The sequence below is a fragment of the Macaca thibetana genome, chromosome 8 (genome assembly GCF_024542745.1).
Source record: "Macaca thibetana thibetana isolate TM-01 chromosome 8, ASM2454274v1, whole genome shotgun sequence".
Taxonomy (NCBI): domain Eukaryota; kingdom Metazoa; phylum Chordata; class Mammalia; order Primates; family Cercopithecidae; genus Macaca; species Macaca thibetana.
In genome coordinates, this window is record NC_065585.1 from 115,783,088 (window position 1) to 115,806,816 (window position 23,729).

The 23,729-nt window shown below is 39.9% G+C and overlaps 2 protein-coding genes and 1 pseudogene across 7 annotated transcripts in view; all 3 read left to right on the plus strand.

Annotated features, from left to right (window-relative positions):
- The window catches only part of CCDC25 (coiled-coil domain containing 25), a 614,024-nt gene that overhangs the window by 588,400 nt on the left and 1,895 nt on the right, over positions 1–23,729 (plus strand). The window contains exons 5-9 of one of the 3 annotated variants that reach the window (XM_050802555.1): positions 4,232–4,283; positions 8,372–8,447; positions 12,356–12,459; positions 12,674–12,876; positions 20,730–20,775. In XM_050802555.1, the coding sequence (XP_050658512.1) occupies positions 4,232–4,283; positions 8,372–8,447; positions 12,356–12,459; positions 12,674–12,876; positions 20,730–20,775 (481 nt within the window). The remainder of the gene's footprint in view (positions 1–4,231; positions 4,284–8,371; positions 8,448–12,355; positions 12,460–12,673; positions 12,877–20,729; positions 20,776–23,729) is intronic. The other 2 variants (XM_050802557.1, XM_050802556.1) reach the window with 2 other exon arrangements.
- LOC126961761 (lymphokine-activated killer T-cell-originated protein kinase) overlaps positions 1–23,729 on the plus strand; it is a 394,985-nt gene that overhangs the window by 230,223 nt on the left and 141,033 nt on the right. The gene's annotated exons all lie outside the window — the stretch shown is intronic.
- On the plus strand, positions 5,873–5,963 carry LOC126961953 (uncharacterized; annotated as a pseudogene).

A 23,729-nucleotide genomic window follows, 5' to 3' on the forward strand; every position in this document is an offset into this window, starting at 1 on the left:
AGTAGAGACTGGGGTATCACTGTGTTGGCCAGGCTGGTCTCGAACTCCTAACCTCAGATGATCCACCTGCCTCATCCTCCCAAAGTGCTGGGATTACAGGCATGAGCCACCACGCCCGGCTGGAACAAAGGAATTTTAAAGGCTTTTTAAAATCTGGTCCCTATTCCAGCACAATAGCCTGTCTTCTAAATCCAAATATGTCCTCAAGTTAAACCCTGCTTGGTGCTCTCTTGCCTCAAGTGGGCAGTGTGCAATGCTGAAAACAGCCAGACTGGGGCTGCCCGCCTTCCTGGGGCCTGAGACAGTAAGCTGTATGAGGACAATGACCACCTATTTCATTAACTACTATGTTCCCAGTACCGAGCATAGGTCCTGGCACATAGTAGGTATTCAGTAAATATTTGTTGATTTCCTAATTGACTCTCTGCCAGCGTAGAAATAGTCCCCATGAACACTTCCCTACAATGGCCACTTCACAGTTATCTTCATTTTGAGCTCCTGCCACCTGCAGCTGGATGATTTTCAGTTGTTTTTAAAGACCAGCTATCTCTAGACTCTCATGGAAATAAGAATGGCTGCACCTGTTAGGCAGTTAGCTGATGGAAATTTTTAACCTATCAGGTTTGAGGCATAAATACCTGCATAGAGAAGGCTACATAATCAGATGCAGCCTGAAAATCAGTGTACCACAGTCTTCTACCTGACTTTCATTTGTTTAATTAAATAAATGGAAGAGAAATTTCCAGTTTACAACCCACATCCAATAAATTATGACCTCAGTTTTTCATTTCATTAAGGTTAGTACTTCCCAAATTGGTCTACAGATACTGAGAGGCCCATTTTGACCCCCTTTAATAGTCTTGAGATGAATGACTCTTGTTGGATGTGATTGGCTTTTACCTTCAGAAGCTACACTTGAGGTGTGATGTGAGTAGGTGTAGACCTCAAAACCCATTCCAGCTGTCAATTTTGGACATATTCCAGCTGTCAATTTTGGACATATTCCAGGGAGTGCTAAGAATGATCCTGAGTTGATCACCATTCCAGCGTGGGGTGTTTGCCTGCTTCACTTTGTGGAGCTTTTGAATCATTCATTACCTCTGTGAATGTCAGCATCTGAATTTATCCCGGAAAACCTCCTGAGGCTCTTTTAAGCAAAGGGTTTTCCTAGGAATCAGTGAGAATGGAACTAAATTCATCTTTTCTTTTTTTTTTTTTTTTGAGACAGAGTCTTGCTCTGTCACCAAGGCTGGAGTGCAGTGGTGCAGTCTTGGCTCACTGTAACCTCCACCTCCTAGGTTCAAGCTATTCTCCTGCCTCAGCCTCCCAAGTAGCTGGGATTACAGGCATGCACCACCACAACAGGCTTATTTTATTTATTTATTTATTTATTTATTTATTTTTTGAGATAGAGTTTCGCTCTGTCACCCATGCTAGAGTGCAGTGGTACCATCTCAGCTCACTGCAACCTCCACCTCCCGGGTTCAAGTGATTCTCCTGCTTCAGCCTCCCAAGTAGCTGGGACTATAGGCACCCACTACTATGCCTGGCTAATTTTTTTGTATTTTTAGTAGAGATGGGATTTCACCATGTTGGCCAAGCTGGTCTCCAACCCCTGAACTGAAGTGATCTGCCCACCTTGGCCTCCCAAAGTGCTGGCATTACAGGCGTGAGCCACCGTGCTTGGCCCTAAATTCATCTTTAAATGTAGGAAAATAGAAATAATGTGCATTTACTGTGTCCAGACCTCCTAATGATTAGTATTTCCACAGACTCCGCTTTAAGTAGTTGGACAGCCCAGCTCCAGGGCCCTGAACGTGTATCCTCAGACAGTTTATGCTCATTTAGTGAGGTTTCTGGTCTCTGCATTCAGAAAAGGGTAACAGGGAGAGGAAGGTAACAAGGATAAGAGGGAACTATGGTTATAATTTAAACTTTGAGTAAATGTTTAGAAAGATTTGAGAAATCGTTTGTTTCTTTTTTAAGGAAACTTGCTCAAGATTGTTTATAGAGCTGGATTTTTTTTTTTCTCTTATAGTTTCATCCATTCTCCCCTGCCCTTTGTAGAGGTGTATCTATCATATACAAACCTGAAACTGGTGTATATTGGTAAAGTTGCTGTATTTTGGCAGTGATATTCCTGTGTATGTTTTGGTTCTTTCTCTCCTTATGTATGAATATCATTAAATATATATTGAATTATTTGGGTGTTTCTTTTGACAAAATCTACATCAGAGACCTTTAAGAAAAAAATCAGAATGTAATCTACTGTAGGCCCATGGGGAAGGAGATGTTGTAAATAGAGAACTGGCTTAAGGCAAATAAAAGTTGGAATGGGAGAAGTTACTTCTCAGTTATCTTGGTTACTAGTGTGATATTTTCCTAAGATTTTGAAAGACGGTAATGAGATATGTAATTTTTAGATTTGCAAAAAACACAGGTTTTTCTGGCTGGAAAATATCCAGCTGAAGGTGATAATTAGTTTGAATCTCTCACATGGGAATGCAAATGAGTAAGTGAACCGCTTGGAGAAATATAAGTGAACTAAGATGTTATGTCCATTTCTGGCTATTACTAATGATTAAGAGTAAAACCTAGAGTCATCACAGACTCTGTGCCAAAAGTGCCTAATATTTTTCTGTGTTCATAGTGAATAGCAGGATGACTAACCTCTTTAAAGAGGGCACTTTTATATAGAATCTTACAGTCTACATCTTGTACTAGGTGTGAAGGTGACCATTTTCACCTCTAAAACATTTATTAGTGCTTAAGAAAATGGCTAGAGAAACTTAGTGGGATGTAATGGTGCCTCTTTAGGATTTTCTGAACATTCTTCAGTCTGGAAAGGTAAGGACCAAGGAAGCAGTATGACTAATATATTAGTCCGTCTTACACTGCTATAGAGAAGTACCTGAGACTGGGTAATTTGTAAAGAAAAGAGGTTTAATTGGCCGTGGTTTGGCAGGCTATACAGGAAGCATGGCAGTGTCTGTTTCTGGGAGGCCTCAGGGAACTTTTAATCATGGTGGAAGGCAAAGGGGAAGCGAGGCGTCTTACATGGCAGGAGCAGGGTGCTGGGGCCACGCACTTTTAAACAGATCTCGTGAGAACTCTGTCACAAGAATAGCACCAAGGGCATGGTGCTAAACCATGAAGAATCCACCCCCATGATCCAGTCACCTCCCACCAGGCCCCACTTCCAACACTGGGGATTACAATTTGACATGAGATTTGGTGGGGACGCAAATCCAAACCATATCAACTAAAGTTAACAGAATCACGAAGTGACAGTCGCGTTACCTTGTTTGTTGTGTGATGCTGGGATTCTGAGGGGGCATTTCCGGGTATTGGAAAGAGAAAGTCAAGTTCATTTGGTGAACTGAAAACATAAAAATCTCATATCCTGAATGTTGCATAGATTTTAAAAGGTTTAATAAAATTGATAGATGATAGAGTCATAATGAAAGGTAAATTTAAGGGGCAGGGGACATTCTGAATGTTTTTAGGACAATGTCAATAAAGGACAGTGCTCACCCAAGAGACATATATTAGTATCACTGTCAGAACGTAGGGCTGGATGAACTACTGGGCTTGTGAATTACTGGGTTACATGATTGAATTGTAACCCATTTAATGATGTGTTCTGCTTAGCATCTTTAGGCCCCACCTCACTCTTCCAGCTCTCTATTCAACATTCTTTTGGATTGTTTTGCTATCACTTGAAATTTGGGATGTCACAAACAAAACTGTCGTCTGTTTGCCCCACACTGTGGTTCTGCTCATCTCCCAGGCTGGCAGCATTGGAGACTCACTGACTTCTTTCATTCCCCACTCTTTTCACCTGAAATTCCTTTCTTTGGTTTTGCTCTAAGTCCTATGCTTCAGTCAGGGGTCAAGCAAATCTCACTGTCTCCTTTTTAATCATGAAGCCTTTGGTCACTGATAGTTCTTTTTATATCTTGAAAAATCACCCTTCCCAGCAAGTTAATATTTAGTATCTCTGCTCATCTTGGCACTTACTCACAGCTCCATAACTCAGTGTTTCTCGTACCTTTTCATGGTGATGGGGAGCCCTTTGGAGGTGGTGACTCTGCTGTATACTCCTCATGATGCTTCACATGTGGCAGGCATGGAGTGAACACTTTTTAGAACAGAATACTTTAAATGGCATGTGGCCTGAGGAGATAATTGTCTTGTACCTCTTGCTAAAAGTGGTTTTCATTCTTTGTAGGTTTCATGTGGACAAACTCTCTTCGGCTCATGTATACCTTCGATTACATAAGGTAACTGAATTTAAACATGGATTCATGACTTTTCTCCTGATGATGCGTCATATCTTGTTCTTTATCTTTTGCAATTAAATTGCTTAAAGTAATAAGTCGGTATGCAAATCTAGAAGTTAACAAATGAAGACATGTCTTCCCTCTGACCTAGAAAATCACTCTGTAACATTCTAGATGATTTTTGAGATGTAGAAGGAGGTAGTGTACATATTTCCCAGCTAGACGCACTGCTTATTCTGCCACTTCTGGTGTGCTGTCTGTCATCTCTGCTTTCCTTTTCTTTCGATTCAGTTGACACTCCCAGACTTTGTGTCTCCTCCAGTGGATATCATGTGTGGCTCATGTGATTCTCCTGCCTCAGTGAAGGGCCTGTGTTCCCAGCTATCCTGGGCTTCTTTAGGAAGTTTAAAAGAACATGCTAGTAATAAAGGAAAAAATATTTAATGGCCCATAGTAATGCAATACCACTATTTTTCCAATCTGTCTCTATTCGTATATTTTATATAGTTGAATCATAGGGTATATATGCTTGTGAGTGTACTGCTTTCTTTTTGATAAACTTTTAACTTTGGAAAAATATTAGATTTACAGAAAAGTGGCAGGAGTCATACAGAGTTCTCATCTACCCTTCACCTAGTTTCTTCCAAATCTGACATTACTATGGCAGATTTGTCAAGATGGAGAAACAAACCTTGGCATGTTGCTGTCACCTAAACTCTGGACTTTATTTGGATTTCACCAATTTTCTATTAATGCCCTCTTTTTGTTCTAGTAGCCAGTCTAGAGTACCATATTACATTTAGTTGTGTCTGCCTACTCTCCTCTAGTCTTTGACAATTTCTCCATTCTTTCTCTGTTTTTTATGACCTTGACAGTTTGAGAAGTACTGATCAGGTATTTTGTAGACTATAGCTCAGTTTGCATTTATCTGATATATTTTCTCGTGACTAGATGGGTTATGGGTTTAGGGAGAGAATATCACAGAGTGAAGTGCCTGTCTCATCACAGCGTATCGGGTGCGTGCATTACCGTGACTTATCATTGATGACGTGAGCCTTGATGGCCTGGCCAGTGTAGCGTTTGGAGGTTTCTCTACTACAAGGTCGCTTTTCTCCCCCTTTCTGTACTCTTATTTGAAAGCAAGTCACTAAGTCCAGCCCATACTCAAGGAGGTGGAGGATGGAATTAAGCACTACTTCCTGGATATGGGAGTGTCATATACATTATTTGGAATTCTGGAAGGAACATTTTTCTCTTTTCTCCTATTTATGTATTCAGTCATTTATTTGCATCAGCCTAGACTCCTGTGTTTATTTTATCCTTTGAGGTATGTTCTGGAACCGGGTTATTTTACTCTGATATCGTTGCAGCTTCAGCTGGAACTCTTTCAGTGGGCTTCCGTGTGCTCCCGTGTCCTCTGACTTGCTCCCATCCTTTTGTTCTTTGAGCACATCCTTGCTTTCTGGCACTACGGAGAGTTCCAGGCTCGTCTTGTGTTTTCCCTGTCCCAGCTCCAAAATCAGGCATTTCTCCAAGGAACCTTGGTTCTTTTCAGTGGTAATGGTGTTTTGAAATCAAGATCTAGACAGATCCTTTTGTAGTTTATGAGTGTGGTGATTGGCTGTTCATGTGCGTGTATGAGATGTGCCACCCTTGAACCTTGTCATGTCTGATGTGAAAAAATTTAAAAAGATCTAGACTCTGGGTGTGCCTGTTACTACTGGAGTGTCATTGCTTTTCGGCCCTCTGAGGTGACAGAGAAGGAGATACATGTGTACTAACCCATGCATATGCACATATCCGTAATTGTTTCTGTATCTCTCCATCTGTATTTATACTAAGCTAAACATGAGCTCATGGGGATGGCTCTGATTGTCATCCTTTGCTTTTTGCCTTAAAGCATTTCCAGTCAAAACATTGTTTTCCATGCTAGCACTTGGGGAGGCTGAGCCAGGAGGATCACTTGAGCCCAAGGAGTTCAAGACCAGCCTGGGCATCATAGGGAGACCCTGTCTCTACAAAAAATAAAGAAAATTTAGCTGGTTGTGGGATACCCACCTGTGGTCCCAGTTACTCGGGAGGCTGAGGTAGGAGGCTCACTTGAGGCCGGGAGGCTCAGTAAGCCATGATCACACTACTGCACTCCAGCCTGGGCAACAGAGCAAGACCCTGTCTCAAGAACAACAACAACAAAAACACATCATTTTCCAAAGTTAGCTGTAAGCTACTTTTTTTTCCCACCCCTTTCAGTGATGTGATGTCCTGTGTTTGTAATACAGTTAAATTCTTTTGTCCACATTTCAGCTTGACATCCCTTGGTTGATTACTTTTTAACGTGACATTTTGTGAACTTTTTTATGTTGCTATATAATTTTCATATTTGTTATTTTGACTGACTGCATTGAGTTAATAATATGCTGCAATTAATATGAAACTCCCTTGTCAGAATATAGGTTATTTACAATTTTCCAGCATTATGAATCCCAAGAAATAACTTTTCATGATCTACCTTCTGGTTCTGTGTTTTGTTTTTTTGTTTTTCATTATTCTTTTAGAATAATTCTTAGGAATGGATTTCCTGGGTCAAAAGATGTACATAGTTTGGTAACTGCTTTGTTGCCAGATTGCCCTCTGAAAGTACAGTGCTTGTTTAAAATGCTCTCTACTATTTATAAGTTTTCCAAAATCTTTTTGGGTTTTATAACTTAAAAAAAAAAAAAAACTTTTGGCCGTTTTGATGAATATAAGATGCTACTTCATTATGGCGATAATACTCACTTTTTAGTTTACTAGCAAGGTTAAACATTTTGCCCCATCTCATACTATTTATGTTTTTGAGGACTATATGGTGAAGGAAAAGAGGATTATAAACTCTATGCTGGAGCAAAATTCTGAGTTCTTTTAGGCAACTTCTTGCCATTTTGGAACTATTAGATTTAGAGGAAATAAATTATGGCATTACCAAGTTTCATTTTGGGTCAGATTAATGTCTTCTTTGGGGAATCTGCTGTGTCAGAAGATGGAAAATACTGGTGGTAGTCCCAAGTTCACATTATCACCAATTATTACTTGTTTGAATTGAAGTTCAATTTCACTTTCTTTTGGAAGCACATAATGAGCCCAGTTTAATTTTTTTTTGGTAGATATGGGGTCTCACTGTGTGGCCCATGCTGGTCTCGAACACCTGGGCTCAAGCTATCCTTCTGCCTTGGCTTCCCAAAGTGCTGGGATTACCGACGTGAGCCCCTAAACCCAGCCTAATGTGCCCAGTTTGAAAGTGTGTGCTCCTTGAGAACTTTTACCTGATTAATTTCCTGCAGTAAATGACATAGCCGTTGTACTTAGTAGGTACGAAGGAAGTGTTGGAAATGCAGAAAGACTAAGGGGTTCATTCAGACTCTGGGGGCAGACTGCTGGCTTTGAATTCTGGTTCTGCTGCTTACTCACCATGTGACTCTGAGCAAGTTACTTAACTGGCCTATTTCTGCATCTGTAAAAGGGGCATCACCTCACTTATTCATCTTTGATTTTGATACAAATTTCTGTAGAGAAAAAGGATCAGTGTCATTTCTGTTATTTCTTCCTTATAATGAATGGTTGAGATCTACACAACAAGAACTTTTTTCCTGATTAAAGCTGAGGACAGATGACCTACCAGTTGTCTGAGAACTAAAACTACACATTTTCTTTTGAGAGGAAGGTCATAGGGACCTCGGCCAGGAAGACATCCAGTTGTCAAAAATAGGCACCATTTTCCCACAAGGTTTCTAGAAGTCAGAATGAGAAGAAAGAGAATAAAAATTACTCAGACATAATTATAATTAATATTCTGGCAGTTTTTTTCATTTCCTGTTTTGTTTTGTTTTTACTTATTAAGTGTCAGTATTTTTCATATTACAGCGTTCTCTTATTTTAAACATTCTCATAATGCACATAGTAAATTTACTTTTCAGTGTTCTGTAACAGTTGAAGAACCTCTGCTTATAATAAAGTCATACCTGGTAGATAAGGCAGCAAATGCCCTTTGAGTGCTCCGGTGTCAATGGATAATGAGGTAGTGGACCAATTGGTTTATTTTTGTATTTCAGGGAGAGAATATAGAAGACATCCCAAAGGAAGTGCTGATGGACTGTGCCCACCTTGTGAAGGCCAATAGCATTCAAGGTCAGTTTTCCTAGTGGTGTTTTTAGAATTAGCATTAACTTTCTCTGTGTCTGAAGTGGATTACATTTTAGTGAGCATGCTCTTGACTTTGGCCTCCATCAAAGGAATAACATGTGCTGTGCCTTTGCCATGTTTTGTTCTTTAAGATGGATGGCAATTTTGCTACCTGTCAAATAACTAAAAACTGATCTCCCCACCCCTGTCATTTTGATGGTCCTATCTGAGTCTCAGCTCTTTTTACTGTTTCCTTACCTTGAATAGAAGGTTGTCTAGATCTGTCTGTACTTAGTGTTATTATAAAAAGACTTTGGGAAATTTGGTGATGTTGATAGCTAAGCAAGAACAATGTGTTTTGTGGCTTTATTTTTAATGTTGTTTGATATCTTTATTTCTATTATTTGTCATTAGATTCTAGAAAAGTCCCCAAATCATGCTTTTCTACTTTTTCTTTCTCTCCTCCTCTTACGTACTTTTTCCCTCTTAAATTGTGAAGTTGTCAAGTCAGTTGATCTTGTTACTTCCCCTCCCCACTGAAGAGAATCTTATTTAGTTGGTCTGGGGTGATTCCCAAGTATCACTGCTTTTAAAAGTCCTCTGTGTGATTCTCCTGTGCAGTGTGGGTTGAGAACAATTAGCCTAAGTGTTTTAGGTGGGGCCTGGCATACTGTGCTTGGTGATTACCTGGTATTTATTTATGCCCTGCAAGATTTCATCTACTCGTCATGAAGGGTTAAGAAGGATGATTATTAGGTTAGAGGTGGGGTTTAAGAAGGGAAACTAGGAGGTGGTGCTCTGCTAAGGATGAGCCAGTAGATCCGATTTTAGGGTATAGAACATAGGTCTAGATCAGGTAGAGGTTATTGTGGCTTGAGATGGAGTGGAAGGATGCTCCAGAGGGTTGGAACGCAATCATGGTTTGGGTAGAAGATAAACATGGGGCAAACCCACAGCTGATAACAGGTACCAGGGGTTGGCAATTACAGGACAAGAGCAGCGCAGCATTCCCCTTTCCCCATCACTCAGACTGTGCTTCCCACACCTTCACTTGAATGATGAGTCAGCACCTAGCCAGAGAAGGTAGAACTCTTGCTTTACAGAGCCACTGATTTTCAACTCTATAAGTCAACAAATTGTAATACATTTTGGGACATTCCATTTTATGAGTAGAACAGAATTTTCTAAGATTTTCAGCGAAGATCTTCAGTTACTGAAATAATAAGAATTGAAACAGTCATTATATTCTTTTCTTCTGTGTTCCAATTTCCTTACATGTCCTTATGCCTTCCCATGCCCCTGGCTAGCAGACATGCCTTTGTTAAAAGAGCTTTGGAGGCCTTATTCTTGGCCCAGCTGCTTTCTTCTTAATCTCTTCTTAGTTTACTAGTTCTAGAGAAAACAAAGAGGAGCAAAGAGTCATGACCCTGAATTACTCTTTCTCTCCTCTTCAGCCTTCTGCAACGATAGCTCAGCTAGCAAATAAGGAGCTAAGCCCAAGGGTCTTGCTCTTGTGAGTCAGTAGAAGATACTGTGCCAAGGAGTGGAGAAAACGGTCTTTGCTCTGAGATTTCTAGAGGACACTCCGCTTGTAGGCACTTTGTAGGAACAAAGTTTTCCCCCGGTTGACCACCTGCAGTGATCAGAACCAAGGACATTGGGGATAAACTTGTTCGTTGCTGTAGAATCAGCCTGTTCTGGGTCATAGATCTAGAATCTTAGGTCAGCCTGTTCTTTGTTCACCCAATGAATCTTTCCAGATTAAACTTTTAAAAGTTTAGAAACTTTCTTGACTCCCCTCGGCCTAAACTGTTCAGTCCAGACTTCTGAAGTCGGTATTTAAGCATCTCTGATTTGACTGCGGACTTCTTTTCCTTCACGTATTTCACCCTACAGCCAAAGCCAATATTTGCTGTTTTCTGACCTTGCACCCGGCTTGTATTGTTTCTTCTGCCTTCAGGTTTGTCCTTGTCAGTCATCAGAGTCCAGATTTAAGCTAAGGTCCACATAGTAGGTATAGTGGTGGTAGTAATTGCTAACATTGATGGAACGTTAATTACATGCCTGGCCATGTGCTAAGTACTTCACAAATTATCCACCCTGTTGAGTTAGATATTATTTTCATTTTATAGAGGAGGACACTGATCTTAAAGAGAATTAAGGAACTTCTTCAAGGTCTTAGAGGTCTAAAGTGCAGTAGAGACTGGATTTGATGTCACCCCATTTGACTCAAGTCTTCTGGCGTAACCCCTGAGCTCTGTGAGCCTCCTCGATGAAGGCTTTTCCTTCTTCAGCTGTGAGTGGCCCCACTTTCTCTGTGCTGTCTCAGCACTTTCCTCTACCTTTCCAACAGCATTTGATCAGTTCTTCTTTTAATCCAAGTTATTTATGTGCTTGCCCTGCTCCGTTAGAGTCGTGGAGAGCAGGAGTCATTGTCTAATCATGTTTGTATCCCCCACAGTGCCTTGCACATGGAGATTTTCTAAAGAAACTTTATTTTGAAAAAACTTTCAGATATACAGAAAAGTTGCAAGAATAGTACAGCTACCATATACCATTCACTTAGATTCATCAATTTTTAAATTTTTCCATATTTATTTGCTTTATATATAGCATACTCATTAACCTTTTTAGCCGAACCATCTGAAGGGAAATTGTAGATATCATGACCCTTGAACATGTTTCTCTGGAGAACACAGACATTGTCTTAAATAACTGCATTACAGTGGTAAAATTCAGGAAGTTTAACATGGATAGAATACCGTGTTCTGATATACAGTCCATATTTAAGTTTTGCCACTTGTCCCACTACTGTTTCTTTATAGCTTTTTTTTTTTTTGGATCCAGGGCCATGTGCTGTATTTACTTGTGCTGTATTTAGTCTCCTTTAATCCAGAAATGCTGCTTTGTTTTTCGAAGAGTGCAGACCAGTTGTAGTAATGGGATTACTAACCCACAGTTGGGGTTTGTCTGACGCTTCCTCTGGATTAGAATCCCATCATGCACTTTGGGGCAGGAATATTACATAAGTGAAGTTTTGCACATTATAGTCAGGCAGCACATGATGTCATTTTGTGCCATTTTTGGTGGTGTTAACCTTGAACACTTGGGTAAAGTCGTCTTCCAGCTTTTTACAGTGTACATGGGGATTTAATAAGCATTGAAATCTCTTGCCATCTAATTTGAAAGGACAGAGAGAGCATCAGACTAATGATTAAACTGCGATTTCCAGAGCTGCCAGGGAGGGTATTGGGGGTAGAGGGCATGAGTGGTGGAGGAGGTGGTGCAAGGGGTAGGAGGAGGAGTGAACAGGGCACCTGGCACTCCTTCTATCCAGAGCGCCTCTGCTCTGATGACTTCTGTATTTTCTTTAGTAAAAGGGTTCCACTGCTGAAAGAAAATATAAGCAAAAAATCTATTCAACTAGTCCAATTTCCTCACATTTCATATGCGATTCAGAGGGCCAGGGGACTTCTCCAGAGGGACTTGGGTAGCTCGTGGTAGTCCCGGCTAGAGTCCAGGGCTTGCGAGTCCCAGGCTATGGCTTTCCAGTGCTGCTTAACCTTCAGAGTCAAGGAGTCCTTTGAGAATCTGAGGAAACGTATTCAATCCTTTTCTCTCAAAAAAAACCACAATGATACATTTTGCATCCAATGTTAGAGAGTCCTCAGAAGTCCCTGAAGCTAATCCATGGACCCCTACTTGCCATAGTAATACTTCCGTCTGAATTTTGTCAGCTTTACCATTTGCCTTTTGTGGGTGGTTTTGAAAAAGTATTGGTGGTTTAAAACAATGGGTGGCCTGTTCATTCTAAGCCGTTTCCCTTGTCGGCTTATGGCAGTTTGCCAGTGGGTAAGGGAACACATTGCTCAGTCTCATCCTGCCTGCATGTTGAAGACAGTCTCTCTTGGCAGGCTGCAAGATGAACAACGTTAATGTGGTATATACGCCGTGGTCTAACCTGAAGAAAACAGCTGACATGGATGTGGGGCAGATAGGCTTTCACAGGCAGAAGGATGTAAGTGTTTTGTGCCACTGAAGGAGGCGGAGCCCTGATACTGAGTGGAGTATCCTATCTTTTCTGTCTGACACCATTGTTGTTGAGGGCTGAGCATGATGTGTGTTTTCTAAAGGGAATTAAACTGGGTTGCTAAACCCCTGGAAAGCCTCACCCCTCTTCTGGGAGAAAAAAACAAAAAGATGCAATATCTTTTCTCCTATCTCCCTTAAAGGTAAAAATTGTGACAGTGGAGAAGAAAGTAAATGAGATCCTGAACCGATTAGAAAAGACCAAAGTGGAGCGGTTCCCAGACCTAGCAGCAGAGAAAGAATGCAGAGATCGTGAAGAGAGGAATGAGAAAAAAGCCCAAATTCAGGAAATGAAAAGGAGAGAAAAAGAAGAAATGAAGAAGAAGAGGGAAATGGATGAACTTAGGTATGTCGGAGCTGTGGCATTGAGACTGGCCTCAAAGATTATTCCCTGATGATTTTAATCATGTATTAGCCATTAAAAATGATATATTGGTAGAAGGAGGGACATGTAACAAGCTCAGAACCTTGAATCAGTTTTTTAAAAAAGGCATTTATATTAATGTGTTGGTTAAAAGAATTGCTTGTTTATGGCGGCAGGATATGAAAGTGGATGAAATAAAATAACTAATTTTATTCATAGAGAAACCTTCATAGGTTATCCCTAGTTTGGTTTGGTTTGTAAAGTTCTTCTGGAAAGGAAAAGGTGCTTTGGGAGGGGTTTACTATTGACTAGCTGTGCTATTTAAATAAAGTTGTGTTGGCTCTAAAAACCAATGCTAGTAATTCTCAAAGCTGTTTTTAAAACTCTTTTTCTACGTTTTGAAAGTTTAAAGTAATGTGGTAAGGCCTGTTTCAAAGCACTACCTTTTTAAACAGCTAAATATTTCAAGTACAATTTGGCTCCTGAAATTCTAATGAAGACATGAATTCTAATGAAGCCATGACAATAATGATTGTTAGTCTTCTATTGCCATTGAAACCAATTGCCACAAATGTAGTAGCTTAAAACAACACAGATTTATTGTCTGAAGATTGGAAGTCCAGTAGTATTCTCACTGGGCTAAAATCAAAGTGTCTGGAGGCACTAGGGGAGAATCTTTCCTTTCAACTTTGAGAGGCACCCACATTTCTTGGCTTGTGGCTCCTTCTCCAAAGCTTTCCATAGTCACAGTCCCCTGTCTGACCACTGCCTTCTCTGCTTTTAAGGAACAGTGTGATTAGATTGGGTTAATCCAGATAATTCAGGATGATATCTCCATTTTAAGGTCCTTAACTAATGACATTGGCAAAGTCTACTTTGCCATAGAAGATAACATATTTATAGGTTCTAGAGACTAGAATGTGGATGTTCTGCCATACAGTGCTGTACCCGAAGGGCCCCTAGTTGTTCTAATTAAACGAAATTAATCCTGCAAATTCTCATCACAGAACTCCTAGATTTTTCCATGATTTTTTATTTGCAAGACATATACCAAAAAGAAAAAAGGGTTACTGATAACATATATTGCCTTTGGAAATGGTGTGGAATCAGAAACATGTTGTGTAGGCACGTCCTAACCCAGTTTCGTTGGAATGCCCTGGATTCTTAGAAAGATTGTTGGGTCAGAATGTAGGTATAATGAACACATACTGTTATTTATTATTCACATGCACGTGTTTCTGGTTGGGGTTCTGCTAAAACAGGCTTAGTAGCTTCATTTAAAATACAGTGTTCATATGGAGAACTTCAGAAACGTTACCCTGAATTACAATCTGCTAATATGAGGCTAACTAACATATATGTTTAAATATTTGATATGGCCTAGAATTGTGAATCTGCTTTGTGTTTGAAGTGAAAGAAACGGTATTAACGCCATCAGTGAGGTAAAATGTGTGGAATTCTGAGTGATGCAGGATTTAGAGTAGTTAATTCTTTTTTGTTTTGAGTTTGGAGTGGGGGGAAATTGAAAACATGCCTTTTAGTGCCCTTTGTATGAATCGAACATAATTTTGTTTAGAAACATGATGGAACATCATATTAGGAACATAAGATCACCTAATTTACTTATAACATTGAATAAGGAAGAATAGCTAACCCTTCTGAACGTTTTCCCTCTGCCAAACACTGCACTGCGAAGTGGTTTACTGCATTCTCTCATTTAATGCCAACAATAGCCATAGCAGATTTTTATCTGCGTCTTATAGAAGAGGAAACTGAGCCTGAGAAGCAATCAAGAAACTTGCTACAAGCTCATGTGGCTACTTAGTCTCAGTCTGATTCTCAAACCTACACATATTACTTACTATACTCTTCTGCCCTCTGTTCAATTTATTCAATTTTAAAGTAATTTTTATTCAATTTAAATCAAGTAATTTATAGATGTCATAATTCAAATTAAACTGCATGCTACTAAAATTTAGGACATTTATGTGATTTTATGAGTTTCAAAAATTACAAGCATTTAAACAAAATTTGTCCACCAAAACACAGTTTCAGATCTTCTGGGTTTTCTTCCATAGTGTCATCGACATATAAAACACTCCTTTTAACTGAAGGGAAAACTCAATCTTACTGAATATAAGATTTTTGCTTCAAAAATTTAATCAGTCCCACTTTCTAAGTTGTCACTAGTCATTTGTATTTTTTAATAATCTCCATGGATCTCAGAAAACCGAAAACAATCGCTATGTTTATTTCCATTAACCATATGCCACCCAGACAACTTTCTGTCACATGCTGCAGAAGATAGAAGAACGTGGCACAGGGCTGCAGTGCCGGGAATGGGACGCGGTGACATTGCAAGGGTTTGCTTGGCACATCCGGAGCTACTGTTTGCTGTGTTCTGCAGCATCTGTGAAATTCCAGCAATAGGCTCTATGCTTCTGACTTGTTTTGTAATCTGTTTTTACATTTTGCAGTGCTAGCATCGTTTTAATTTCTGTCTTTGAATCTTCCACCCAAGATATAGAAATGTATGTCTATTACTGTCTTTTAATTTTGCATTCTTTTATTTGGCTTTTTGTGTTACTGAACCAAACATTTATTACATCAAAATTAAGTCAACCCATGTAGATGTCGAAACCAGAAGAAATAAGCAATAGTCAGGGAAACATCATAAATAGAGGATGGGTGAGTAACAGATGAGAGGTTGAGGCAGTCAAAACAAAGAGTAAGGACTATGGCTACCTGAGAGAGGGATATTTAAAAGTTCAGATGGGGCCGGGCAAAGTGTTTTATGCCTATAATCCCAGCACTTTGGGAGGCTGACGCAGAAGGATTGCTTGAGTCTGGGAGTTTGAGATCAGCCTGGGCAACAAAATTAGACTCTGTCTCTACAAAAAATAAAATAATTAGCCAGGCGTGGTGGTACAAGCCTATAGTCGCAGCTACTCTGGAGGCAGAGGTGGGAGGATTGCTTGAGACTTGTTGGCTGAAGCTGCAGTGAGCTTACTGCATTCCATCCTGGGTGACAGAGCTAGATTCTGTCTCAAAAAATAAAAATAAAAAGTTGTGATAGAGACTAGGAGATCAGAATTGGAACCCACAGCTCAGGTAATTGGATTGAGAGAAGTACAAGACCCAGGTGAAATGGTAAGTCAGAAAATGTATCATCAGTTTGAACATTGACATGAACTTGATTTTCAGGCAAAGCTTACTTCAGCATGGAGGATAATGTGGAAAGATTTTAGCCCGTAACTGACAAAGCAGGAATCCAAACTCAAGTCTAATCCTGAAGCCGATAGTCTGTATCATGCTTCCTTTGAGGCAAGGAATGAACAAACCGGCAAGGCCAGAGTCAAGGTCACACGTAGGCAAGTGAAAGAATGAAAAATTCGGTACATTGTAGAGTGACTTAAAGGTTTCCTTTGGTCCAGAATTTCATGTTGTAAGTGATAAAGAGCCTTTATAGGTTTTGTGGAATATTGGGAAAAGGTAGACTTACAGGATGAATGAAGTAACATGTAGGAGAGGAAATGGTGAAACCATTAACTAATTAAATGGGTGACAGTCTCATGAAGAACCGACTTCTTTGTACCTCTTTTTGTTTATCTTATACACATTGCCACTGCCTTCTACTGTAAATAACACTGTGTGCTGTGCCTCCTCGTGTTACCTGTGAGCTCCTTCAGGGAAACATTCGTGCATCCTTGCGTCCCCTTACAGGTGACAGAGTGCTTTGTCTATGCAGTGAGTGACTAGTCGTACATCGTGAATGTACTAAGATTAGCTTCCCTGGTATGGTGATTCCTTTTATGTTTCAATTTTAAAGTAATTTTTATTCAATAAAAACCAAGTAACTTATATATGGCATAATTCATGTTAAACTGCATGCTACTAAAATTTAGGGCATTCGTATGATTTTATGAGTTTCAGAAATTGTATTTAAACAAAACTTAAAAAGCAAAACACAGTTTTTGTATCTTCTGGGCTTTCTTCCATAGCATCCTCAACATATAAAATATTTGTATTTAACTGAGGGGAAATAATTCTCAGTCTCATTGAATACAATTTTTGCTTCAAAAGTTTAATTAGTCCCACTTTCTAAGTGGTTGCTAATCACTTGTATTTTTTAATAATCTCCATGGATTCAGAAAACTAGAAACAATTGGTATGTCTCTTTCTGTTAAACACATGCCAAACGTATCCCAGGCTGAAATGCCAGGGTGCCATTGTAGCTCACTACAGCCTCCAATTCCTGGGCTCAAGTGATCCTCCTACCTCAGCCTCCTTAGTAGCTGAGACTACAGGCTCACACCACCATGCCCAGCTAATATCCTTATTTTTTGTAGAGGTGGGGTCTTGCTATGTTGCCCAGGCTGATCTCAAACTCCTGAGCTCAAGTGATCCTCCCACCTCAGCCTCCTTGGTAGCTGGGACTACAGGCTCACACCACCATGCCCAGCTAATATCCTTATTTTTTTGTAGAGATGGGGTCTTGCAATGTTGCCCAGGCTGATCTCAAACTCCTGAGCTCAAGTGATCCTCCTGCCTCAGCCTTCCAAAGTGCTGGGATTAAAGGCATGAGCCACCACACTTGTCCCCTGATATGGTGGTCTTGAAGTTAAGATCAAAACTCTGATAGCTAAAGAGTTGGAAGGAGTGCTCTAAAGCAGAGGGAACTATCTATGCAAAGACCTTGTATGGGAGCAGCAAGGCAAAATGCAGGACTAAAGTCCCAAATGTCTAAAGCAGCAGGGATGAGAGGGCACTTGGATCAAGGGGCCAGTCTACGCAGGCCTTGCTGGCCGTGTTTGTCTTCATCCTAAGAGCACTGTGAAGCCATCAAAAGGTTTTAAGCAAGGGTTAATACAATGAAGCTTGTGTTTTGAGAAGGTCACTTTGCTGACCTGATTGTAAAGGGAACCGGAGTGGGTGTGACCAGGTTAAGAGCATTCCACATCACAGATGATGGTAGCTTAGAATATGGTGGTGACTTGGGGTGGAGAGAAGTGGATCAATGAGAGATAATTTTCTAGGTAAAACATTAGGATTTGGTGATAGTTTGGATTGAGGTGAAGGGCAGGGAAAAGGGGGCTAAGAATGGAACTCCTAGGTTTCCAGTTGGAAATGAAATGGATAGTGATGCCATTCTTTGAGCTGGGGAACACTGGAAAAGAACTAAACTGGTTTGGTAGGGGGAAGACCATGAGTTGGATAGGGACATAGGAATCTGAAAATACCCTTGAGATCTCCAAAAAGATGTCAGGGAGGTAGTTGGACTAATGGAAATGGAGCTCAGAGGAAACTAAAAAAAAGGTAAATTTGTTTTTGTTTGTTTTTTTTGTTTGTTTTGTTTTGTTTTGTTTTTGAGACTGAGTCTCACTCTGTGACTTAGGCTGGAGTGCAGTGGCACCATCTCGGCTCACTGCAACCTCCACCTCCTGGGTTCAAGTGATTCTCCTGCTCCAGTTTCCCGGATAGCTGAGATTACAGGCATGCACCACCATGCCCAGCTAATTTTTATATTTTTAGTAAAGACAGGGTTTCACCATGTTGGCCAGGCTGGCCTTGAACTCCTGACCTCAAGTGATCCGCATGCCTCGGCCTCCCAAAGTGCTGGGATTACAGGCGTGAGCCACCGCTCCTGGCCCAAGAAAAGTGAATTTGTGCCTCATTATCGCATAGATGGCAATTCTGACCCAGTGATTCTTCAGCCTGGGTAGATCCCCACAACTGGGCATATGGATCCATTTAAATCTTCACGAGTGATTTTCAGATGCAGTCAGGATTGACATTCTCTGCTCTCACCACTTTTGTTTCATTAACATGTCTTTCTCCTCCCGCTCATGCAACCCGTTGATCTTGTCTGGTGTTTTTTTGTTGTTGTTGTTTTTCTTTTTGTTTTTAATTCCTTGGGGATACCACTTACTCTTACAAGCTTGCAGGTCTCTCCAGAGGGAAAGTCTTCCTGGTCTCTCCCTCCGGGTGTCTCCCAACTCATTATCTTTGACTGTGACATTTCTCCTTCCCACTGGTCTTCAGTTTTCAGTTTCTACAGTTCATATTTACTTGGGTGTCTCACTGTGACTTCAGATGCAGCGCGTCTCAAACCAGGCACATCTTCTTTGCAACATTTTCCCATTTCTCTTAATTTTTTCAAATCACCCAAGCAACAAACCTTGATGTCATTGTTGTTTCTTCTCTGTATTCCTTCTTACCATTACAGCTGTTGACTCCAGGGATTCATGCCCTCAAATTGGGGTATTGCAGTAAGCTGTGGCCTGGTAAGAGTGTGGGCTTAGGAGTCAGACCTGGGTTCAAAAGCTGGCATATATCTTCTTATCTCTAAGACCTTGGACAATGTACTTAACCACCCTGACTCTGCTTTCTTATTTTGTACAGTGGGCTTAAAATACTCCTTGACCTATTAGGTGGTTGTAGAGGTTAGCAGTAATTTATGTAGAAAGCGCTTTCTACAGTTCTTACCAAATAAAGGACACCTAGTAAATGGTAAATACTGTTATTTTGAATGGACCTTCTTGCCTTGACCACTTCTCTCCTCTCTCTACTCTTGTTTGCTACAGACTATTCTTTTCAAAACATTGGTATTATGTAGTCTCACTTTCCTTTGTCTCTTTGTGTATTTGTTGTTGTTGTTGTTGTTTTTGAGATGGAGTCTTGCTCTATTGCTCATTCTGGAGTGCAGTGGTGCGATCTCAGCTCACTGCAACCTCTGCCTTCCGGGTTCAAGTGATTCTCCTGCCTCAGCCTCCTGAGTAGCTGGGATTACAGGCGCACGCCACCACACTTGGCTGATTTTTGTATTTTTAGTAGAGATGGGGTTTCACCATGTTGGTCAGGCTGCTTTCAAACTCCTGACTTCGTGATCTTCCCGTGTCAGCCTCCCAAAGTGCCTGGATTACAGGCGTGAGCCACTGCCCCCAGCCGTGTATTTTTTAATAGTACTTTTCACTGTAGTTATTGATGAATAAGTCTTATTTCCCCTCCTAGTAAGTTCTGTGGGTCCAGGCTTTGTGTTAGTCATCATTTTCTGTTTTCTTCTCATCCGATTCTCCACCCAGGCTTAGCACAGGGTCTTATGCATCATGGATATTTAATAAATACCCATCGAACCTCATTATGGCTTTACACAGTTGTGTATTATGGCTTCTTGCTGAACACATTGTGTTCGGTCATGCAGTCAAGACAACATAATTGGACCCCACATCCAGCCTGATTTCCCATTACTTTACTTTGAGAACCTGCCCGAGTTAGCTGGATCTTCAGCAAGTCATATAGATACCATCTCTGTCTCTTTGCTCATCCCACTCTCTGGATCTGAAATGCCCCCTCACTCATCCTGCCCACTTGATTGGCTTGATTTGGGTTCTCCCTTTTCTGTGAAGGGTGCCCTGACAGCTCCTGCCCACACTGATGTGTTTCCTCCTTTGAATTCCTGTAGCATTTACAGTCTGAGCTATATACCTAAGCAGTGAATCATATCAGATCTTGGCCATAGGTGAATTTCCCCATCTAAAAAGTAGGAATAATGCCACCTGTCTCGCCAAGTTATTGTGGAGGTGGTGACATGAAACAAGTGGGAGAAAGCACTTTGTAAACTATTAAGTGCTGTGCACATCTTTTTTATTGTTTATAAATATGTATCCTTTGAACGTTACAATCTCCTTGAGCTCAGAGATTATATCTAATAGCTCTTGCGGTTCTTCTAAAGCCCCTGAGCAGTGCTGGATACACAGGAAATGTTCATCAAATATTTGTTGACTGGATCACCATATTTTAAATGTATGTGTGTGTGTTTTTTTTTTTCCTTCTAGGAGCTATTCATCACTAATGAAAGTTGAAAATATGTCTTCAAATCAGGTACGTTCAGGTGGTTTGCATGAATGTTTGCCTTGAAATAATTCACTAAGGGTTTTTAATAATTGTGTTACTGGCCATTATTGCCTTACATGTTGCAAATAGGTGACTGTGATTTGGCAACGAGGACACCACTCAGGCTGGAGTCTGTTAGGCATTGCGCCTCCTTCCCTGTGGACTTCCTCATGTGTGTTGTTAAGTAGCTCATCTCAGGGAAGGTGATTGTCAGAGCTTGTCTACTGTGGAATACAGGTCTATTCATTTTATATTTACAGGACTTTATTCAATTTCCCCTCTTTTCTGGTTGCAGGCATGCAAAAGTGCCTTCATTTATTAGTGTTCTATATCACTGTGACTGTAGAGTCCATATTATAATTGAGTGAGAACAAAATTATCACCTTCAATTAAAATAAAAGTACTTACCCTAAGATCTTATGTGACTAAGTGAAGCCTAAGTGACAAAATTGGTTGTTTTCATGTTCCTTAGGACCTGGGATAAAAACGGATGATGACCTATGACACAGTACTGAAAGGATCTTCTTAACATCACATCTAATTATTTGATTGGAACTGTGTCAGAGAATTATTGTCCTTGAGGCTGTCTTTCCCAAAATTTGTCTTGAAGTACCTAGAGATAGCACAATTTAGCTGCTATTGAGCAGTCTGCAGAAAATGGAAACGGGGTGGATATATTTGGGATTTTGCATGTTTTATAGTATAGTTAAAAAATTTAGTCATCCCTCAGTATTTGTGGGGGATTGGTTCCAGGACTTCCTGAAGCTACCAAAATCCTAGGATGCTTGAGTCGCTTGTGTAAAATGGAGTAGTATTTGCATATAACCTATGCACATCCTTCCATATACTTTATCTCTAGATTACTTATAATACCTAAATAGTGTAAATGCTATGTAAATAGTTCTTATACTGTATTTTTAAAATTTATATTATTTTAATTGTATTTTTTAAATTGTTTTTTTCCTCTAAATATTTTTGAGCTGAGGTTGGTTGAATTCACAGATAAAGAAATCAAGGGCCAACTGTAACAGAATTTAAGATCCCTTATAAGTCATCTAGTCAAACCCCAGATTTAATGCATGAATTAGAAGTAATAGGATTTTACATCTTGTTTATATCTACATATGCTTCTAAAAATTTGTAAGAACAACATTCTTAATCCCATATCTATGAAGAACTAAATTTATGAGGCTCCTTTATGAATCGGAGACGTTTCTTTATAATTTATTCCTGAAAAATTCCAGAATAGCATTATTAAATTAAATAGAGCTTTGAATTTGAAGTTTAGAGACTTAACTGTCATTTGCTAATCGTGAGGGATTAAAAATCCCTTGGACAAGGGAGCTTTGTCACAGTGGTTGGGTCATTTAAACTCTCTGAGGGAGTATTGATCATCAGTAAACTGGAGACATATTATTCCACAGGGCTGCTTCAGAATTGAAGCAAAGACACATCGATGTGAAAGTCTTCCTTGACCTACTCTGTAAATAGTCATATTTTAATCCCTTGTTCATATAGTCTTTGGTTGCTATTTTTCCAGAGTATCATTATGAAAAGATGAGATGTGTTTAATCCTTTCTGGAAGCTAATTTCAGATTTCTTGAAACTATTGGAACACTTTATCACTAAACAGTAGTCTTGAACATACCACAGCTCAGATGTCATTGTTGGGCTTATTTTGCTTTTTGAACTTTTCTGTATTTTAGAGGCTACTTTCCACCAGAAATCTAGCCCCCATATTATTTCATGACCTTAGTCATTTCATTCTCATTATGGATTTGTAAAGTTTGTATATCATTCTAGAGTTGAGAAATAAATACACACACACATATACATACCTACCTACCCACCTACATACGTACATATACAAACACCATCTGATCAGTGATGGATGTTAAAAGTCCCAAGACTAGGAAATTGAATTTGTAGCCCAAAAGATTGCTAACCTTTCTACCCTTACTCTCCCTCTGTTGCTTGCAACCCCTGCTCCTGAGCTCCAAGTATGAATCAGGTTCAAGATTCCAAGGAAGTTTTGCACTGGGTGTTTTTATTCTCTCTTTCAGTGAAAATGTTTTTATAGTTTTTCTCCATACTTTAAAAGAATAGACTAATTCTCCTTGTAACCATCTTCTGTTAAGGGATACAGATGTTTGTGTTTTGTTTTGTTTTGTTTTGTTTTTCATAAGTTATTGGAGTACAGGTGGTATTTGGCTACATGAGTAAGTTCTTTAGTGGTGATTTGTGAGATTTTGGTGCATCCATCACCCGAGCAGTATACACTGTACCATATTTGTAGTCTTTTATCCCTTACCCCCTCCCACTCTTCCCCGAAGTCCATTGTATCATTCTTATGCCTTTGCATCCTCATAGCTTAGCTCCCACATATCAGTGAGAACATACAATGTTTGGTTTTCCATTCCTGAGTTACTTCACTTACAATAATAGTCTCCAGTCTCATCCAGGTCACTGCAGATGCTGTTAATATATTCCTTTTTATGGCTGCATAGTATTCCTTTGTACATATATACCACAGTTTCTTTATCCACTCATTCATTGATGGGCATTTGGGTTGGTTCCACGATTTTGCAATTGTGAATTGTGCCACTATAAACGTGTGTGCAAGTATCTTTTTTGAATAATGACTTCTTTTCCTCTGGGTAGATACCCAGTAGTGGGATTGCTGGATCAAATGGTAGTTCTACTTTAGTTCTTTAAGGAATCTCCACGCTGTTTTCCATAGTGGCTGTACTAGTTTACATTCCCACCAGCAGTGTAGAAGTGTAAGCAATACAGATGTTTTATGATCCAATTTAGAACGTGATCAGTTGATTTTTCAGTTAAAGGCAAGTGTTTATGTAATAGAGGACTTAAGTTTTAATTTAGCTTATACAGGTTCATCAAGAAGAGTAATTACTGTAATTCCAAAACATAGCCCCAGACAA